The sequence below is a fragment of the Oenanthe melanoleuca genome, chromosome 1 (assembly GCF_029582105.1).
Source record: "Oenanthe melanoleuca isolate GR-GAL-2019-014 chromosome 1, OMel1.0, whole genome shotgun sequence".
Taxonomy (NCBI): domain Eukaryota; kingdom Metazoa; phylum Chordata; class Aves; order Passeriformes; family Muscicapidae; genus Oenanthe; species Oenanthe melanoleuca.
The window spans coordinates 79,853,037-79,869,664 of record NC_079333.1 but is presented as its reverse complement, the minus strand read 5'-3'; the positions used below and the strand labels follow the sequence as shown (position 1 = coordinate 79,869,664).

Here is a 16,628-nt window from a genome sequence, read left to right as displayed (position 1 = left end):
GAGAGCGCTGGGAAGAAGCGCTGCTCCACACCACACACAGTGGCGCGGCGGGACTCGTCTGTTCTTCAGAACATATCTCTCTGTCTCTCCTCATCATTTTGCCTGCTGTCATGCCCCTCTCGCTCCACATCCCTGCGCACATTTCTCCACATCCCCGGTCTCGGCAGCCCCCGCGGTGCCCGCTGTGTGGGCAGCCCCCGCGGTGCCCGCGCGGAGCACGGCCGCGCTGCCGCCGGGCCGCCGGGGCAGGGCAGTGACGTCACCGCGCTGCCGTCCCCGCGCGGGCCGGGCGCCAGGAGCCGCGGCCGCCGCCGCTCCCCGCCCGGAGCCGCCCCCGGCGCGGCGCGGCGCAGCGCAGGGCGGGTCCCGGCGCAGAGCCGCTGCCGGGAGCGCTGGGCCCGGGAGCCGCCGCGCCTGCAGCTCTCGGCGGGGCCATGCGGATGGCGGTCGGTGCGGCAGCGGGCGAGGGGGCAGCGCAGAGCCCCGGCCCCGCCGCCGTGTCGCTGGGCTTGAGCGTGGCCGTGGTCTCCAGCCTGGTGAACGGCTCCACCTTCGTCCTGCAGAAGAAGGGGATCGTGCGGGCCCGCGGGAGAGGTAGGGGCCCGGCTTCCCGGCTTCCCTCCGCACCCCCATAACCTCCCGGCGTGCGGGGCTCGGCCCCGGGCCGTGCCGGACGGCTCCTCCGCTCCCTGCCTCCCTCCCTCGCCCCGCAGCCCTTCCCCTTCCCCGCGCTGCGGCGGCGGCCGGCCCGGAGCGAAGGCGGGGGGGTTGCCGAGAGACCCGGCCCGCCCCGCGGGGCGAGGGGGACGGGCACCCTCGGCTGTGTCAGAGCCCGTGTCGGAGGGTGGCCGTGTCGCCTGGGGTGGGGGACACCTGCCCGCCGTCTGGACCGGGGGTCCGGATTCAGTTTGTCGCCTTAAGCGTTTGCCATCTGAGGTCCGTGCGTGGATCGAGGCGCAAGGGAGGCGATGAGCGAGCGGAGAGGCGGCAGGTGGAGCAGTCAGGATGTGTTAGCGGTGGGGAGCGGCGAGGGGTTGTTAACTGCGCATCAGAAGCAGCTTCTGATGTGCGGTCAGCGCTGGGCTGCCGGGCTGTCATACAGCACGGGGACTGTGTGTCTGTCCCCTGTCATACAGCACGGGGACTGTGTGTCTGTCCCCTGTCATACAGCACGGAGACTGTGTGTCTGTCCCCTGTCATACAGCACGGGGACTGTGTGTCTGTCCCGCTGTCATACAGCACGGGGACTGTGTGTCTGTCCCCTGTCATACAGCACGGGGACTGTGTGTTGTACACACTCCTGTCCTTACACAGGTTCTTCCTTTTCATGTACTTGCGGGACTTTACCTCCAGTTTTTGTGGCTTTGATAGTTTCTTGCCACGAGCACCAGCGCGTTTGTCTCTTGTTTATTCCAGCTTTTCTGCAGACACACACAAGTTGTATCAGTCACATGGTGGTTTCTGCTTTTTGAGAAGAGACAGATCAGTAACGTGAAATAATTTATTTCTTATATTTTTCATACTGAAATCCTATGCCTCATTATTATTTTGTGAGGTGAGCTTATTCAAGAACTGACTGTGCTGTCTAGACAGTTTAGCCAAAACAAAGCTGTAAATTCACAAGTGTCAAGATCTTCTGTATTTTATTTTGAAATTGGAGCTCCCCAAAGCTTGCAGCTGAACATTTGCTAGTTGTATCTTCATGCTTTGAATATAGGAAAATATAACTTAAAAAAAAAAAAAAATTGTTTTTAGTATCATGCTTTTATGTAAGGGGAAGACTGTAAACACAGGTTGCATGATGCCTTTGAATTGTGTTACTGTGGTCAATAGCTATTTGTTTTTGTAGGTGATGGTGTCTGTGTATGAGCATGTGACCATAAATTCTAGGAACTCTTTTTTTATGAAAAATTCTTTTTAGTTCCAGGACGAGGTATTTTCTCTGTATACATTGCATGTATGTAATGTATGTATATGTACATATAAAAATAATACATAAATATTTTGTATATCAATATTTGTGTTTGCATTTCCATTGCCTGCTGCATCTAGCATGTTCAGGGTGAATGCAGTGGAGCAAAGTAAGCTTGGAACAATGTTACTACAACCTGGCAGCCTGATCTAAAAAGTTTTTTTTTTTTTTGCTTTTTCTGCAATGATCTTACATGTAAGGGCATCAGACAAACTTTTGTTTTGCAAGCATAGTCTGCCTTTCCCTCCAAGATGGCTGTAACCCATTTTGATTGTCCACAGAGATACCAGGTTTGCATCATAAATACAGACCTTTTTTTTTTGTAAGGGAAACAATGAGAAAACACAAGAGAAAAATAACTTTGCATCCCAAGGCAGTTGGAGGAAGTTTCCATTTTGAGTGTACTTACTCCTGAAAAGCTTTCAGTGGAGCACTGGGTTAAGTGAGTGAAGGGTGTGTGCCTGCTTTCTCAGTGCTAGCAGCTGTAAAACTTCCTCTTTTGAAGATATTATTGGTGTTTGTGCATCTGGCTGAGCATTTTTTAGTTCTTTCTATTGGCATGTTCAGTGAGGAGGCATCCAGGAAAATACCCCAGATTTCTCTCTATTTCATGTTATGGAGCAGTAGGGTTCTGCCTTGACTCTAGCAGTTGGAGCTGTGAGTCTGAGATGGCCAGTGTCAAATGATGTCTTTTTTCCATTGTCTTCAGCAGGTGTTGTATAATTAACAAGGAGAAACTTCAAGTCTCTTCTGTCTTCTCTCTTGAATCAATAACATAGTATTGATGTAATTAGCAATCCTTGTCTTGTTAGAAACAGCAGTGGGTGACAAATATTTTGCAAAGTTACCTTACTTGAGTCAATATTTTCTATAATTTCTGCCCCCAACAGTGTTTTTATTTTATATGCAATAACAAAAGTCTAAAAAATTACTACTCCCACTCTAAAGCTGGCCATTTTCATTAGTCATATTTCATCTCTTTTCAATTGTATAGTGTGATTTCCAAGTGCTTAATACTTTATATCTCCACAGTTAGTGATGACTGTGTTCTTCTTCCATTTGGGATTTCAGAGTAGGTACAATATTGCCTACTACTTCAGCAGCTTTTGAGAGGGCATCTTCCCAAATGAATGCAGAGCTGTATTGCTAGAAAGAGGAGCAAATCATAGGAGCATAACTTGATGCCAAGGCTGTGCTCAGAGAAGGCCATGCTTTAGTTTAGGAAGTGGTTCATGAGCCTTGATGTTCTACAGAAGCAGAACTTCTGTGGTGCACAGGCTCCACGCAAGAATTTATAATCCAACAGTGAAAATAATCATCCTCCAGTTTGGGAAGCACTAAGGGCAATGCAGAGTTTTTACTCCTTTCTGAAATTCAGGAATTCAGAGATTTCAGTTGTAGCACTTTCCAGTGCTTAAATGCAGGAGGATCGGGCGACACCATGGCCCTGCTGAACCTTTGTGCCAAAACAATTTCTCAGCTACAGTTTTTCCTATACGATTTCACTGAGGTGGTATTAGCAAACTAACTGAGCCAAATCATGTTCTGTTTCCATAGGTTTACAGTTCTCCTAGAAGTGGTTCTAATTTGTATGTTTAAATGTCACCCTCAGAAGCATTTGGTAATATTTTGGATGCTTTTCTACACAATACTGTATCAGTGTCACCAGAACTTCTGACTAACACGTTGTCCTAAGAAGGTCTTACTTGGAAACATAAGCCAAATCCAAAATTTTTCTCTTTTTTTTTTTTTTTTTTTTTTAAATCTCATATTCAGTTGCCTTGAAGACTAGGTTTAAGATGAAGGCCCTTAATAACTGAGACTGTTGTTTCATAGTTCCAATATTGTGATTTCATATTTTTCTAATACATTTTCCTATACTTCCAGGTACTTCGTACTTAACTGATATAGTATGGTGGTCGGGCACTATTGCAAGTAAGTATGTTAAAAAGTTTTAATTTTTTTTTTTTTTTTTTGGTGAGAGCTTTGCTTAAATGGTGATAGGAGGCATCAGGAAATCTGTGTTTTCATCTTGAATCTCACACTCCCTTGTCATGAAATCTCCACCTCTAGAAATATCCCACTTTTAGTAAACTCTTACCATGGCTACCATGCCTGGTGGTGTTTGCAAAGAGCTGGGACAAACATGAGTCAGACATCTTTTCACATTTCCAAACCATTTGGTACTTGCAGCCCTTGGCAGCTGCACACTGCTCTGACTCTGAGTTCCTGCATGGTTTATGTCTCTTTATTGCACTGGCCAGTTCAGCTTTTAATAAAAGTCAAAGCTGAATTAAAAATTGTCACTCTGTACAAAAGGGCTCATTGAGCACATATTATGTTTTAGATCTGAAAGCTTTTAACCAGCCTCAATTAAAAAAAAATAAAAAACTCTTTTGGTTTCTAGTTCAACAGATACAGTTTCAGTTTTGCTTTTAATCTGCAAGATTAATGCAAAGCTTTCTGTGGTACTGATATGAGATCAGTGTAATTTTACCCTTAATATCTTTGTAACTCTGCTAATACCAAGTTCATTCTCTGATATGAATCTGGAGCATGAGGAGTAACTAGCTCTCTCTTCTTACACATCAGCCCTAGTTCTACCCACAAGCTTAGAATCACACCCCACTTTTAGACTCTAATCCAGCCTTTTGTGAATTATTTGAAAAGTTCTGATGCTATTTCTGAGAAGTATATGAGTCCAGTTGTGCCCCTGGTTTTGTGGCAGCAAGGTAAGTCTCTGATTTTTGGTTTTGTTGTCTTAAAAGTATGCAAAAGGAATGAAAACAGATAGATCCCATTGAAGGACAAAGTTCACAGCAAGTGTAGAAGCCAACAGAGCTTCAGAAGAAAAGTCCTGATTTAACCTGAGTTTAAGTAGTTCTTTGACAGGTTCCTCCCCTAACAGGATCACTACTGCCTAAGTAGAAAGAAATCTGTGCATCCGTCACTGTTTATCACTCCTGAGGCTCCCATCTATAATCTCTAAGTAGAAGGAGTTAAAAAAAGGGAGATTTTTTTACAGGACAGGTGAATCAGAGAAAACAATTTCATGCTTAAAAGAGCTGACTGAATTGAATGAAGGCAAAACTGCTGAAGGGAATGGTATCAGCTGGCTTTTTTCCAATAGCTAGATGCAGGTATTTCAAAACAAAACCCCAGTAGCTTTACCAAGAAACCAAGCAAGAAGAATTGCTTGTGGATGTTATAGGCTCAGAATGGCAACACAGTCACAAACAGCAATGGCAAGGGCCAGGTAGACATCTATGGGATGCAGAGAAAGGTGCTATGGGATACAGAGAAAGGTTTGGGGAAAGGTGTTACTTGTGGAATTAGCAATACCCCCAGTTATCTGGGTGAAGTGATGACAGCTGTCTTAATTTTCTCAAGCAGAGAATTTGGAGTTAAATCCATATAAACCCTGTCAACTTGTTCTCATGGTGTTTGTTCAGATGGTGAATAAGTGTTTCTGTGTTGGCATGCTGACTCAGCATAATGCTGCCCAGCTGTTTGGGGGCCCTGGGATCCACTGGATTACTGAAGACTTCAGAGGGAGGGCTGCAGATTCTGCTAAGGGACTTTCCTTTACTCTGTAGTCAAAAGAGTGATTGCAGCATGTGTACAGGTATTTCAAGGAGCATTAAACTAATTAATTGGCTAATTAATTAGTTTCAGTGCAGGTTTTGATGGCAGCGTAGATGTAGCTGTTTCTTGTAGTGAAAACATCTGCATTAGTGTTGTATTACAGATGAGGAGTACACTTGTGAAGTGTCTCCTGTTTGTCACCACAGATTGAGCTGTATTTCACATTTCATAGCAGAGTTGGAGCTCCTGACCTGGTCTTTAAAACAAAACTAGGTTGGAAGATGAATACTTAATGCATGTGGGCTGCAAACAAACTTTAAGTTAGTCTGAAATAATTTTGCTCTACAGGTCTGCTCCTGGTCTCCTTGCTAATGGAGACATGCCAGTGTGCATCAAGTTTTGTATTGCAGTAACTTCAAGGGTACTGGTACTTCTTTATCATATTAAAAGCTTGGTGGGCCTTCAAGAACTGAAGTCATGTCTTGACTTACAGCACTGATTTATCTGATGAGGAATTTCTGTTCAGAGGAGACTGGATAGGTTGGCAGCAAAGATCCTCAGCATCAGGTAGATGGTAACAATTACTGAGATTCTTTTTTGAATTGGTGTTAACTTGTCCTGGTCTGCCATTTGTGGTGGAAAGGGACTGCTACTACTACTCCATGGTGATCTGGAAAACCTCCAGTAAGTTCACTTACCTTACAATATGTTCCATCTCTGAAGCTTCAGAGATCTACTTTATGGATTGATGTTGGTGCCATCTGTTAAGAGTTCTTCCAACAGAAACTTAAGACACCTGACCTCCAAAAAAAGCAACCTTTTGTCCAAGTCATTTGGAAATCTGCAGAAATGGAGAGTGCCAGCTGTGCACCATTCTCCATCCAAGATCTGTCCCAATGCCTTCAGATGCCTTGAAGATAATGCCAGAGTTGCCACATAGGTCTCCAAACAGCCTGAGGCTTATAACTGAGTTACTCTGTTCCCAGGGAAGGGGAGATCACTGCTCTCTCTTGTGCCTTAGAAATGCTGCTCATCAATTTCTCTCACTCCTGCACATAAGAGAAAGCTTCAGTGAATTTAATTAGTATAATTTTGCCATACTCTGCAGTTTTGCAATTTTGTTTGTCTCCTTCATATTTCCTGTAGGTTACACAGGTATTCAGCTCTACTGATAATGTGAGCTAAATTGGTAAATTAATTATTATTTGCAGAGTGCTTTGCAGATGTGAAAAACTGGATGATGGTAACAATATTTGATAGGTTGAGGGCAGTGCCAGCCTGAGGATAAAGGCATCTTGGATTCTTGAAATGTTTTTAAATGCTGTTAATGGCTTTTAACAGCAACTGGAAATTTGAGCTGTAATTTCTGCTCAATCTCAAGCTTCTTGCCAGTTACCACAGACCCTGTAACTATGCAGGTATGTTGACCTATTATAAACTTGCCAGCACTTGCAAAACCATCCAGATTTTATTTTTTAACTGAAAACTTGAACACATGAACTGTTATCACAGCTGGGATATGCAATACTGTGTATATTTTGGAATTTGCTTTTACTGGAGGAAAGAAGAATAAGGTTGAGGCTTTACTGTGGCTTGTCAGGCATGTTCTTTTTACAGTTGTCAGGAATGACTTTGGATGTTACATAGTGTTATGAAAAGTTGATGTAGTGTATTGAGCAGCCCTTATGCATGTGCCTTAGTGTTTCAGTAGAAGATTCCTCAGCACTGTCTTTATTTCCTCCCCAAAAAGTAACACTTCTGTTAGGAACTATAATTAAGTACATTTGTTTTACATGAATGCACATTCTAAAGATGAAATCATGGATTATATATACTTTTACCCCTCCTCATGCAAATATTTGAGTGTAATACTGAGATTACAATTCATGACTGTTTCTAATTCATAGTCTTATTTATATTAACTAAGACAAGTTACAAATGAGATTATTTACTGTGCCCACTTGGTTACTCTTGTATGGCAAATATAAATTTGTATTAACAAATACAAAACTATAGAAAAATTCTAGGCTTTTTGTTTACGTGCAAAATTAACAGAACTAAGCAAATTGTAACATCTGTTTTCCAGTTAGATCAGTCTTTCCCAAACAGTATTGGGCAAGATTTGATTACTTATTTTTACAAAGGGACTAAAAGGCTTATTTCTGGTTCTCTTGACAGTGGCACTGGGTCAAATAGGGAATTTCTTGGCCTACACTGCAGTCCCAACTGTGCTAGTGACGCCCTTGGGAGCTCTTGGCGTTCCATTTGGGTAAGAGTTTGCTTTTCTTGTTCTTATCTGGATGTCTTTACTACTTAATAAAATGTCAGATGGACTTAGTGCTCACTGGAGGTCCATTGAGAAATGTCAGGCTTATGGCTGCTCATGATGTGTTATAATGTTACCTATTCCTGTTTTCCCCAGGAAAGCTGGGCTGGAGGAAGGCAGTGGTGAAGAAAGGTTTTCCTGAGTATCTTCTGCTTTTAGCTCTCACTATGATTTCTCAAGAGATAAACATTTTTTTTCTCCCTTCTCTGTGGTTGTTCTGGACTTTTCTGTCTGCCTATTCTCTTGTTCACAGTTACCTTTTTATGTAGATCTTTCTTTTTGTCTCATGGTCTTTCACTATCCAAAGCCCATATGTTTATTGATGCTGATTTCGTTTCATTGGATCTTGCCTCTTTCCAAGGAGGACAACTCAAGGGAGTTCCTTGCATATGCATGCCCCGAGCTTCTTAGAAGTTATGTTTGTGGGAGGCACAGAAAAGGCAGTGAGTTTAAGGAGTTTAATGTCTAACTGATATTTTGTGAATAGATGAACTACAGTTGTGGAACTACTGCAGTGAAAAAGCACAACTCTTGGAGAACAAAGCTGTGCATTGCCTTTAGATTTTTCTGTTGCCTGCTGAATTGTAACTGCACTGGTCATCTGCTTCAGAGTGTAGATGGCATTGCTTCATGCATTTAGTTCTGTCACTATGAAGCACACTGCTCTAAGTATCACTTATTATTTTATCTTGGTATAAGGCTACATATTTTTGCTTATTTTGGTCAGCTACATGTCTGAGCCGAGCTCTGGCATCTTTGTAACCAAAGGTCACTTCTGTCTTGTGACTGCTTAACACGTATAAAATGGGGCTTTGTGACAACTCACCAAATTGGTAATGGGTAGATGTCTGCTTCGGGCATCAGATGTCTGGTTTGGGGCATTTAGGGGTTATTTTGGGGGGGAGGACAGGGGAGGGCATTGAGGGGGTGATGTGATTTGTTTTTTGGAGTGTTGTGGTTAGGAGTTTTGTTGTGGTTTGTTGTGGTGTCTTGTTTTGTTGTGTTGTTTTGGGTTTTTTTTCCCTAAGGTGAGATGTCAAGTATTGAGTAAAACTGCAAATGGATTCATCTTTCCTCAGATAAGTCAGAAATACATTCTGAGAATTCATCAACATCTGATAGTATTCCTTTAAAAGGGAGATTCAGATGGCACAGCACTGTTAGAACATTATTAACAGGATGTAGTCAAACTTCTGTTTCTCTTCCTCTTTTCAAAGGTCCATCTTAGCTTCTTACCTCCTGAAAGAGAAACTGAACATTCTTGGCAAGCTGGGATGTTTGCTGAGCTGTGCTGGGTCTGTTGTTCTCATTATCCATTCCCCGAAGTCTGAGAGTGTAACGACTCAGGCTGAGCTTGAAGAGAAGCTTACAAATCCAGGTAGTTTGTTTTTTCATTAATTCATTATGATTTCCTGAGGTTGAGCAGGAGCACATTGGAGGAGAGGCTTACCACTTCTACCAGGTAGGGAAATTGACTTATGAAGAAATCTTGATGTGACAGAGGCAAACCAGGACAGGTTTTGTGTAGGAAAACTATGCCCTGCTCTTCTTTGAACTTGTCATATTTATTCGGACATGTGTGCAGAAAGGAAAACATGGATACTTTTGAATACAGTATCCTTTACAGCAAGCTCAGAACAATGGCCAGTTGAACTTGTAATTTTATGACATTATGAAAAACTGTATCTTGCTATTTAGAGATGAAAAGTATAAATCTAGGTTCTCAATTTAAGTTGTTTTATACAAAACAAAAATATACCCTTTCTTCTGTCCTTTATTTCTCCATGTTTTTTTAATTAAAAAATTATACTAAATACCAGTTACGTTCCCAGATTTCTTTGCACAATAAAGGTATGTAGAAATAGGCTGTTGAGACACATGCTGAAATGCCTGTTCTTTCCCACCAGCTGCTGGAGGACACATACTGGTACTAATATTTTTCAGGCCAGTTTTTTTTTTTCTTGCTTAAGAGCTAAGCTGCCAACTATTGTTTTTCTTGTATTTGCTTTAAGTGAGAGAAACTCAAACCTAATAACATCAGCTATTCAAAAAATCTGCAAACAAAGAAAAGAAAACAAATACCTTGGTCTCAGTTTACCATTTAAATCTGAACAAAGTACATTGGTTATATATTTCTTTAAAATTCTAAAGCATGCAGTGTCTTTCACTGATCTTATATGTGTACTGTAAATATAGTGTGTACTGTAAATAATATGGCCTCATGTTTGTTCTAACTGTCCCTACTCATGTGCTCACTTTAGTGGGATCTAACTTTATATTTAAGCTCTTTGCTGGATCTACATACTGTACCTTAATGAACTGTTTATGAATGAGATGTTATCCTTCTGTCTAAAGTCATAGCAGACTTTAAGAAGCATAGTCCTAATGAAAAAGAGAATAAAATGTGCCACAGTATGTAATTTTCTACATGGTTGTTTTTCTCAAAGAACACGACAACATCATCAGTCATGGATGCCAATATTTCTGGAAGCTCAGTGATTTGGGTGTGTCTTCAATAGCAAATCTTAATTGTGATGTATACCTTAAAGTCACTGCTAGGACATGATTTGCCTGCTAAAATCTTTTGAAGACCAAGAGTTCTCATCTTGATATTTTCTTGTTTTCTTTTTGTTTTCCAGTTTTCGTGGGTTATCTCTGCATAGTGCTGCTAATGCTTCTGCTGCTTATCTTCTGGATTGCTCCAGCTCATGGACCTACTAATATTATGGTTTACATCAGTATTTGCTCTCTGTTGGGCAGTTTCACTGTTCCTAGCACAAAAGGCATTGGGCTGGCTGCTCAAGATATCTTTCACAATAACCCATCAAGTCAAAGGGCTCTGTACCTCTGTTTGGTACTTCTGGCAGTATTAGGATGTAGCATTATCATTCAGTTCAGATACATCAATAAGGCACTGGAATGTTTTGACTCCTCTGTGTTTGGTGCCATCTACTACGTTGTGTTTACTACCCTAGTCCTACTGGCTTCAGCCATCCTTTTCAGGGAATGGAGTAATGTAGGAGTCGTAGATTTTTTGGGCATGGCTTGTGGATTCACCACAGTATCTATTGGAATTGTTCTTATACAAGTCTTCAAGGAATTCAACTTCAATATTGGAGATTTAAACAAACCTAACATGAAGACAGATTAAAATAGTTTTGAGAGGAAACTGGATGGCTCAGGGAAAGATGCAGAGCTGTTCATTTCTAGGTCACTGTTTCAAATAGGATTCAGGTTGGTAACTACCCTCTGATAATTTGGTGGCCTATGTGAAATGAATTGGAGGCCTCCATCCAGTTTCAAAGGAACAGCTGTCCATGTAACCCAGTCAACACAATAAATGACCTTAATTGGGACTACTGATTGAGTCAGCATAGAGACTGATGTATTTCCTCGCTGTAAAAGGTAGTCAGAAAAGATCTGTGAGTATTCTGACAGACTTGTGTGAAAGCTTGTGTTGTATCTTCTGAGGTACCATTTCTGTGGGCAGAGGACATCAGTTCCTAATGCACTCAATCTGATACCTTTCATCATAAGTGATGTATACCTTAAAATAACAGGGGGAAAGTAAGTGGAACAATTTGTGAATCTCAGTGTAGCAATGTCTTCACCGTCAAGGCTGTGAATTCTCAGACAAATGTTGGTTGGATCATGGACTGCAGATTTGTTCTTTTTACTGAGTGTCTTGGCAAGTTTGTCTGCCATGTGGTGAAGACACAGGGGAGTTTTAAATTGAATTCTTTATACTGAACAGTGGACCCTTAAATATCTTTCACTAATTACTTATCAGTTCATGGTAGTGTCCAGGTATGCATTTTTCTTTGTAACTTACATACATTAAGACATACTGCATTCATCTAAGAGTTTTTAATTGGGAGCAAGTAGGAAGACTTTGAAGGATGTGGAAATGATGCACAGACTCGTTGCCTACATGGTGGCTTATTTGTAAGCAGCTCAGAACTGTTTCAGTGCCTTTGCAATCAAAAAATACTGCATAATTGTGAATGTATTTGTTTCAGGTGGCCTATACCAGTCTGATAATTCAATTTCACTGTCTACAATATTGGACTATATTCAAATTCTAAATACATAAAGCATCTAGAAGGATTGTATGTTTTTGGAAAAATTTACAAACCTGAACAGAAACCCCTGGATGCCGTGACAGTTTCTGAGAAACTCATAGTCCTAATGGGAAGAGGAGTGTTGGAATCAGTCCAGCATACCTTTATTTTAGTTTAATGACTAAAATAGAGACCATTTTATGAAACTGCTAATAAATAGGGACCACCAAAAAAAAAAAAAGAAATTTGAGAGAGAAGAGCATGAGATTTCTCATAGCTCAAAAAAGATGGTCTGATCTTCTTATAACATAGGAAAAGGAGGTTAAAGACTGAAAAAACTAAAGCATTCAGAGAGCTGAGTTTTAGGTGACCTACAGGGACATACATTCAGATCAGTAATTCATAGACTTGTACAAGGAACAGTTCCGTTGTAATATTTTGACAAAGTAGTACAGACAGCTTAAACTACAATGGGGATGACTCCAAACAGCTCAGTTTAAACCATTTAGAGAATATTGATATGTTAAAGAATGAAATAGTTAATTTCATGTTCTGCTTACATTTGGTAGTGAAAACATCATGAGTCAAAAAGTTGAAAGCTTGAAAAGCAATGAATGTTTGTTTCTGTGTAAGTACAAAAATGGACGAGTACGGTGGAACTCAACATCTCTAGATCAGAACATGTCCCAAGAAAACAGAAAATCCCAATGTAATTACAAGACAGAATTTGAGAAGATTCACAACACTTTATCATGAAATCATGAATGTAGCTTCATAGCTGCCTGACAGGAACATGGACGTTGATTAGTGGGGTGTAATACTGTCTGCTGTTGTGATGCTTTTTGTTGACCTGAATTGAGGTCTACTTAAAACTCAGCCTCTGTTTTCAGTTGAAATGAATGCTGTAAGCCCTACTAATGGCAGCAATAATTGCAAAAGTGAATCCAAAAGATTTAATGTTCTGAAGGGACTGTTCCGAGGGAGTAAGAGCCCTACTATGTTATTTGCAGGCTTGTTTTAAATGCAGGGGAATGGCTCTGAGTTGGCAGAAATGTGCATTGTTACAGTAACAGGGTGTCTTAATGAAAGAGAGTAGCATTAGCAGAGAAAAGACCATCATTTTCAAATATTGTGCAAGGTTTTTAGAAAGTTTGAGAATTGCAGATGAGGGTAAGTGGGCTACTATGAAATCTGGTTCAACTAGCCTCTGTCCATTATTGACTGGAAGATGGTATCCTGGTTCTCAGCAAACTCTTATGTTTTGTCATACTAATTCCCTTTTTGTTTTTTGATTGAGCCTGGAAAAGTAGATTAGTATGGGTTACGAGACCTGTACTAACCTATTTTTAAAAACAATGTTACCTGTTTTCTGAAGCAGTCAAGTTGTCTTCAAAATTCAGCTTCAGAGTTCATGAGTTGTATGTTGGATTTGTATTAGCCTTTAATCTCTGAAGACTTCTATGAAAATCTTTAGGTCAGAATGGAAATTATTGTGGTCTCATCTTATTCCTCCTTTGGCCATATTTGTTTGTCTTGGTTGGTTTTAAAATTAATTCTTAATTATTTAAAAAGTGCCTGTCCTAGTATGTTAGAAGCATATGCAAATTATTAGTGAATATTTGATTCAAAATAACTTGATTGCCCTGTTTAAACCTTGACATTTTCTGCACCACACAAAGTTTACTTGGTAAGTGCTCACTGTGCAGAGGAAGAATAAAGTAGCAACCATGTTCTGTGATCCTCTGACAATTGTAACCACTGATAAATGTCAGCATAGTTTTCTTCTCTTCTCCCCAGCTGCTCCTCATCTGTGATGAGCTTGCTAAAAATACCTAATTAACCTTGATTATTAAAACAAAGATGTCAAAAGCCAGCACATAAGGTGAAAAAAATTCTTGTGGCCTTGCACATCATTTGTATCTGCAGCCTTTTACTTCTTGAATGCTATGTAATTCAAAGCTTTATTTTTGCTACTTTATTCAGTGTGTAGCAATGTTCTTTAAAGTTCTGTACCTGGATCTGGTTCAGTTCTAACTTTAGAAATATATTAGCATTTTCTGTTGTCACTGTTGATGTGATTCTTTCCCCCACCATCCCACGCCCTCCTCTTTCTAGGTGTCCTACCTTTTTTTAGTCTCATTGCTTTTCCGATTTAAAAGGAGGCACTGTTGAAGTTGAATTTTAGCTGTTCCACCTTTTTTTCTCCACTCCTTTGACAAGTAAGCACTTTGAATTCAAAAACAGATATCTGAGTTCCATCATCTCAGGGAGCAAATGTGCATAGTTGTCTCCTGAGCTCTGGCATCCCTCGTGGGTCTGCCCTTTTCACGTTCTCGTTGTGTTATATGCATTGATAGCTGCAAGCCAGATGACTTCAGTTCTGATTCCAAAGTAGAAGTGGGAGAGGCTACACATAAAAAAAGTGGACTCATTACAGTGGTGGAATGCAAACCCATACAAAAGGTACTTCACTCCGTATGTCTGACTTCTATGATACTTGTCAAACATATTTACTTGGTACTCACTTGAGGATAGCTCTTTGACCATTATCCCTTCAGTGTATGGAGGATTTGCATTTGTCAGTCACGATCTCTATTAGATGTCAAACACAAAAATCCCTCAAACGTTCAGTAGGAGAATAGAAACCTTTTTGATACAACCAAAACTCCACATTTGTTACACCTTAAATACTTCTGTAAAAAAGAAAAATATCTAAACAAGTTATCTGCTGTATTGACTTTCCAGGATTCTGTATGTGTAAATAGAGTCTGTTTATTAGTGAGCTGCAACTAACATTTATAAGAACCTGTCATATCACAGTTTGACAAGTGAGGCTTCCTATTGATAATATTGATTTATATTGGAACATAGGTGTTTTTCTGAAGTAATTAGCACTGAAAAATTGAACACTGGATTAAGTTGTTGAAACATGAGAAAGTGAGGTCTAGCTTTCATTTTATTTAAAAAAAAATGCAGGGTTTGTATCTGGGTTTAATAAATAGGGGGTGCTTTAAATGGGAAGTTGTTTGCACATTGTACCCCCCAAATATAAGACATCAAGGATTCTACAGATATTCCCTAGTTGTCTTGAGATGGTGTAACTGCTGAAGTTTTACTGTTAAATCAAGTATTATCAAATGTTTATCTGTTTCCTGTTATCTTTGTAATAATTCTTTGGTGCTATCTGTGGGTTTACAGAATGCAGAATTTTAATGTGTACTGTGTTAAGCACCAATGTTGTCAACAGTTATCATTACTAGTGCCCAAGTGTATCAAACAGCAATGTTGAAACGTTACAGATTAAGAAATTTCTTTTTAAAAGCTGCAAATAAGTTTGGGGTTTCTTTATTGTTTGTGGTTGTGTTGGGTCCTTCCATATCCACATCCCTCCCCAGACAGTTGCTCTATAGAGTGGAAAATATTACACAAAAGGGGTATTTTTAAGTCTTTTTTTTTTTTTTTTTTAAACTGTGGAACTTTCTCCTTTTTTCTTATTTCTCTTCTATTTTTTTTTTCCTGGAATGTAAAAAGTAGTTCTAATGGGTATAGGGAAAAGGTAGTTGACAACAAAAATACAATGTCAGGTTTGGTTGCTTCAATGCTCTTGCAATATAGTTACTACAGATCACATAAAAATGGTTTATTTTATTAGCTTCCAAATAATGTATATATAAATTTGTTAACAGCTTACAAGTCAAGCTTACTCTCTTTGCTTTTTAAAAAATAGTTATAGGCATGTTGTATTTGCCTTGTGTAAATTATAAAAGGCTATTTATTAAGTTTTCTGATAACTAATCTATTTATTAACCTGTATTGTTTTAAAATAAATGATTTATTTCTAGCTGAATGCTTGTTTTGTGACTCATTTTTACCAAATGGAGTCGGGGGGAAATCAAGTTTCTCACACACTGCTTTACAGGCTAATTTTAATTCATAAACCTAAACTATTTCCATGACCCTTTCATAAAATAGCAGCTTTGCTTTTTATCAGAATAGCAGGTTCTTGCATAGGTACAGATCAGTTGGCCTACAAAGGGCTCAGTTGTCCTATACCAGTATCTACCAGCAGGCTGTAGTCTTAATGTCTCCATTGGACTGAAGTTTGCCCACGGATGGAATAAAGACTTCTCTGGCAGAAATGTTTGCTGGGGCTTGAGTTACTTCAAATTGTGTATTCAGGCTCAGTGCTATGTTCCTGCATTGCTGTACTTTGGTTACTTGCTAGAGCTACTATTTCAAGATTTACTGCTCCACAGTTGGGTGTGCATCAAGTGGCAACAGCTGTAATGAAGTCTGTGTCACCAGTCTAATTTATTGTGTGTCATAATAGCTCTCTGTAGAAAGAATAATTGCTTGGAAAATTACAGTGACTGCCCACCTCATCCTTCATCTGAAATTTCTAGATCCTCATATCAGGTACTGGAAATACATAATTGTGAGTGTGTGTGTTAGACTTTGGTTGGCTGGGTTTTTTTTAATGGTGGGATTTATGATTAAGAATTGCTTTGTTCTGTGCATTTGTGTTTTAGGGGATGCATTGACATTATTGTCAGTCAAAATTCAAAGTTATCTTTAAACAAGGAAACTAGCTCCTCAATAATATTAAATGCATGCAGTGGAAAAGATGGGCATGGATTTTTTTATTGCAAATTTGTTTTTAAAGGTATTGATGATACTTATGCAA

The 16,628-nt window shown here is 40.0% G+C and overlaps 1 protein-coding gene across 1 annotated transcript; it reads left to right on the top strand.

Annotated features, from left to right (window-relative positions):
* Positions 1-321: 321 nt before the first annotated feature.
* Positions 322-15,791, top strand: NIPA1 (NIPA magnesium transporter 1). Its single transcript, XM_056501807.1, has 5 exons — positions 322-594; positions 3,860-3,907; positions 7,736-7,826; positions 9,101-9,261; positions 10,523-15,791. The coding sequence occupies exons 1-5, from the start codon at positions 435-437 to the stop codon at positions 11,032-11,034; spliced, it is 972 nt and encodes a 323-aa protein (XP_056357782.1). The 5' UTR covers positions 322-434; the 3' UTR covers positions 11,035-15,791.
* Positions 15,792-16,628: the final 837 nt, after the last annotated feature.

Coding starts and splice junctions, on each gene's coding strand:
- NIPA1 (XM_056501807.1), top strand. CDS start 435: ATGCGGATGGCGGTCGGTGCGGCAGCGGGCGAGGGGGCAGCGCAGAGC. Junction 595..3,859: donor CGTGCGGGCCCGCGGGAGAG/GTAGGGGCCCGG, acceptor CTATACTTCCAG/GTACTTCGTACTTAACTGAT. Junction 7,827..9,100: donor GCTCTTGGCGTTCCATTTGG/GTAAGAGTTTGC, acceptor CTCTTTTCAAAG/GTCCATCTTAGCTTCTTACC.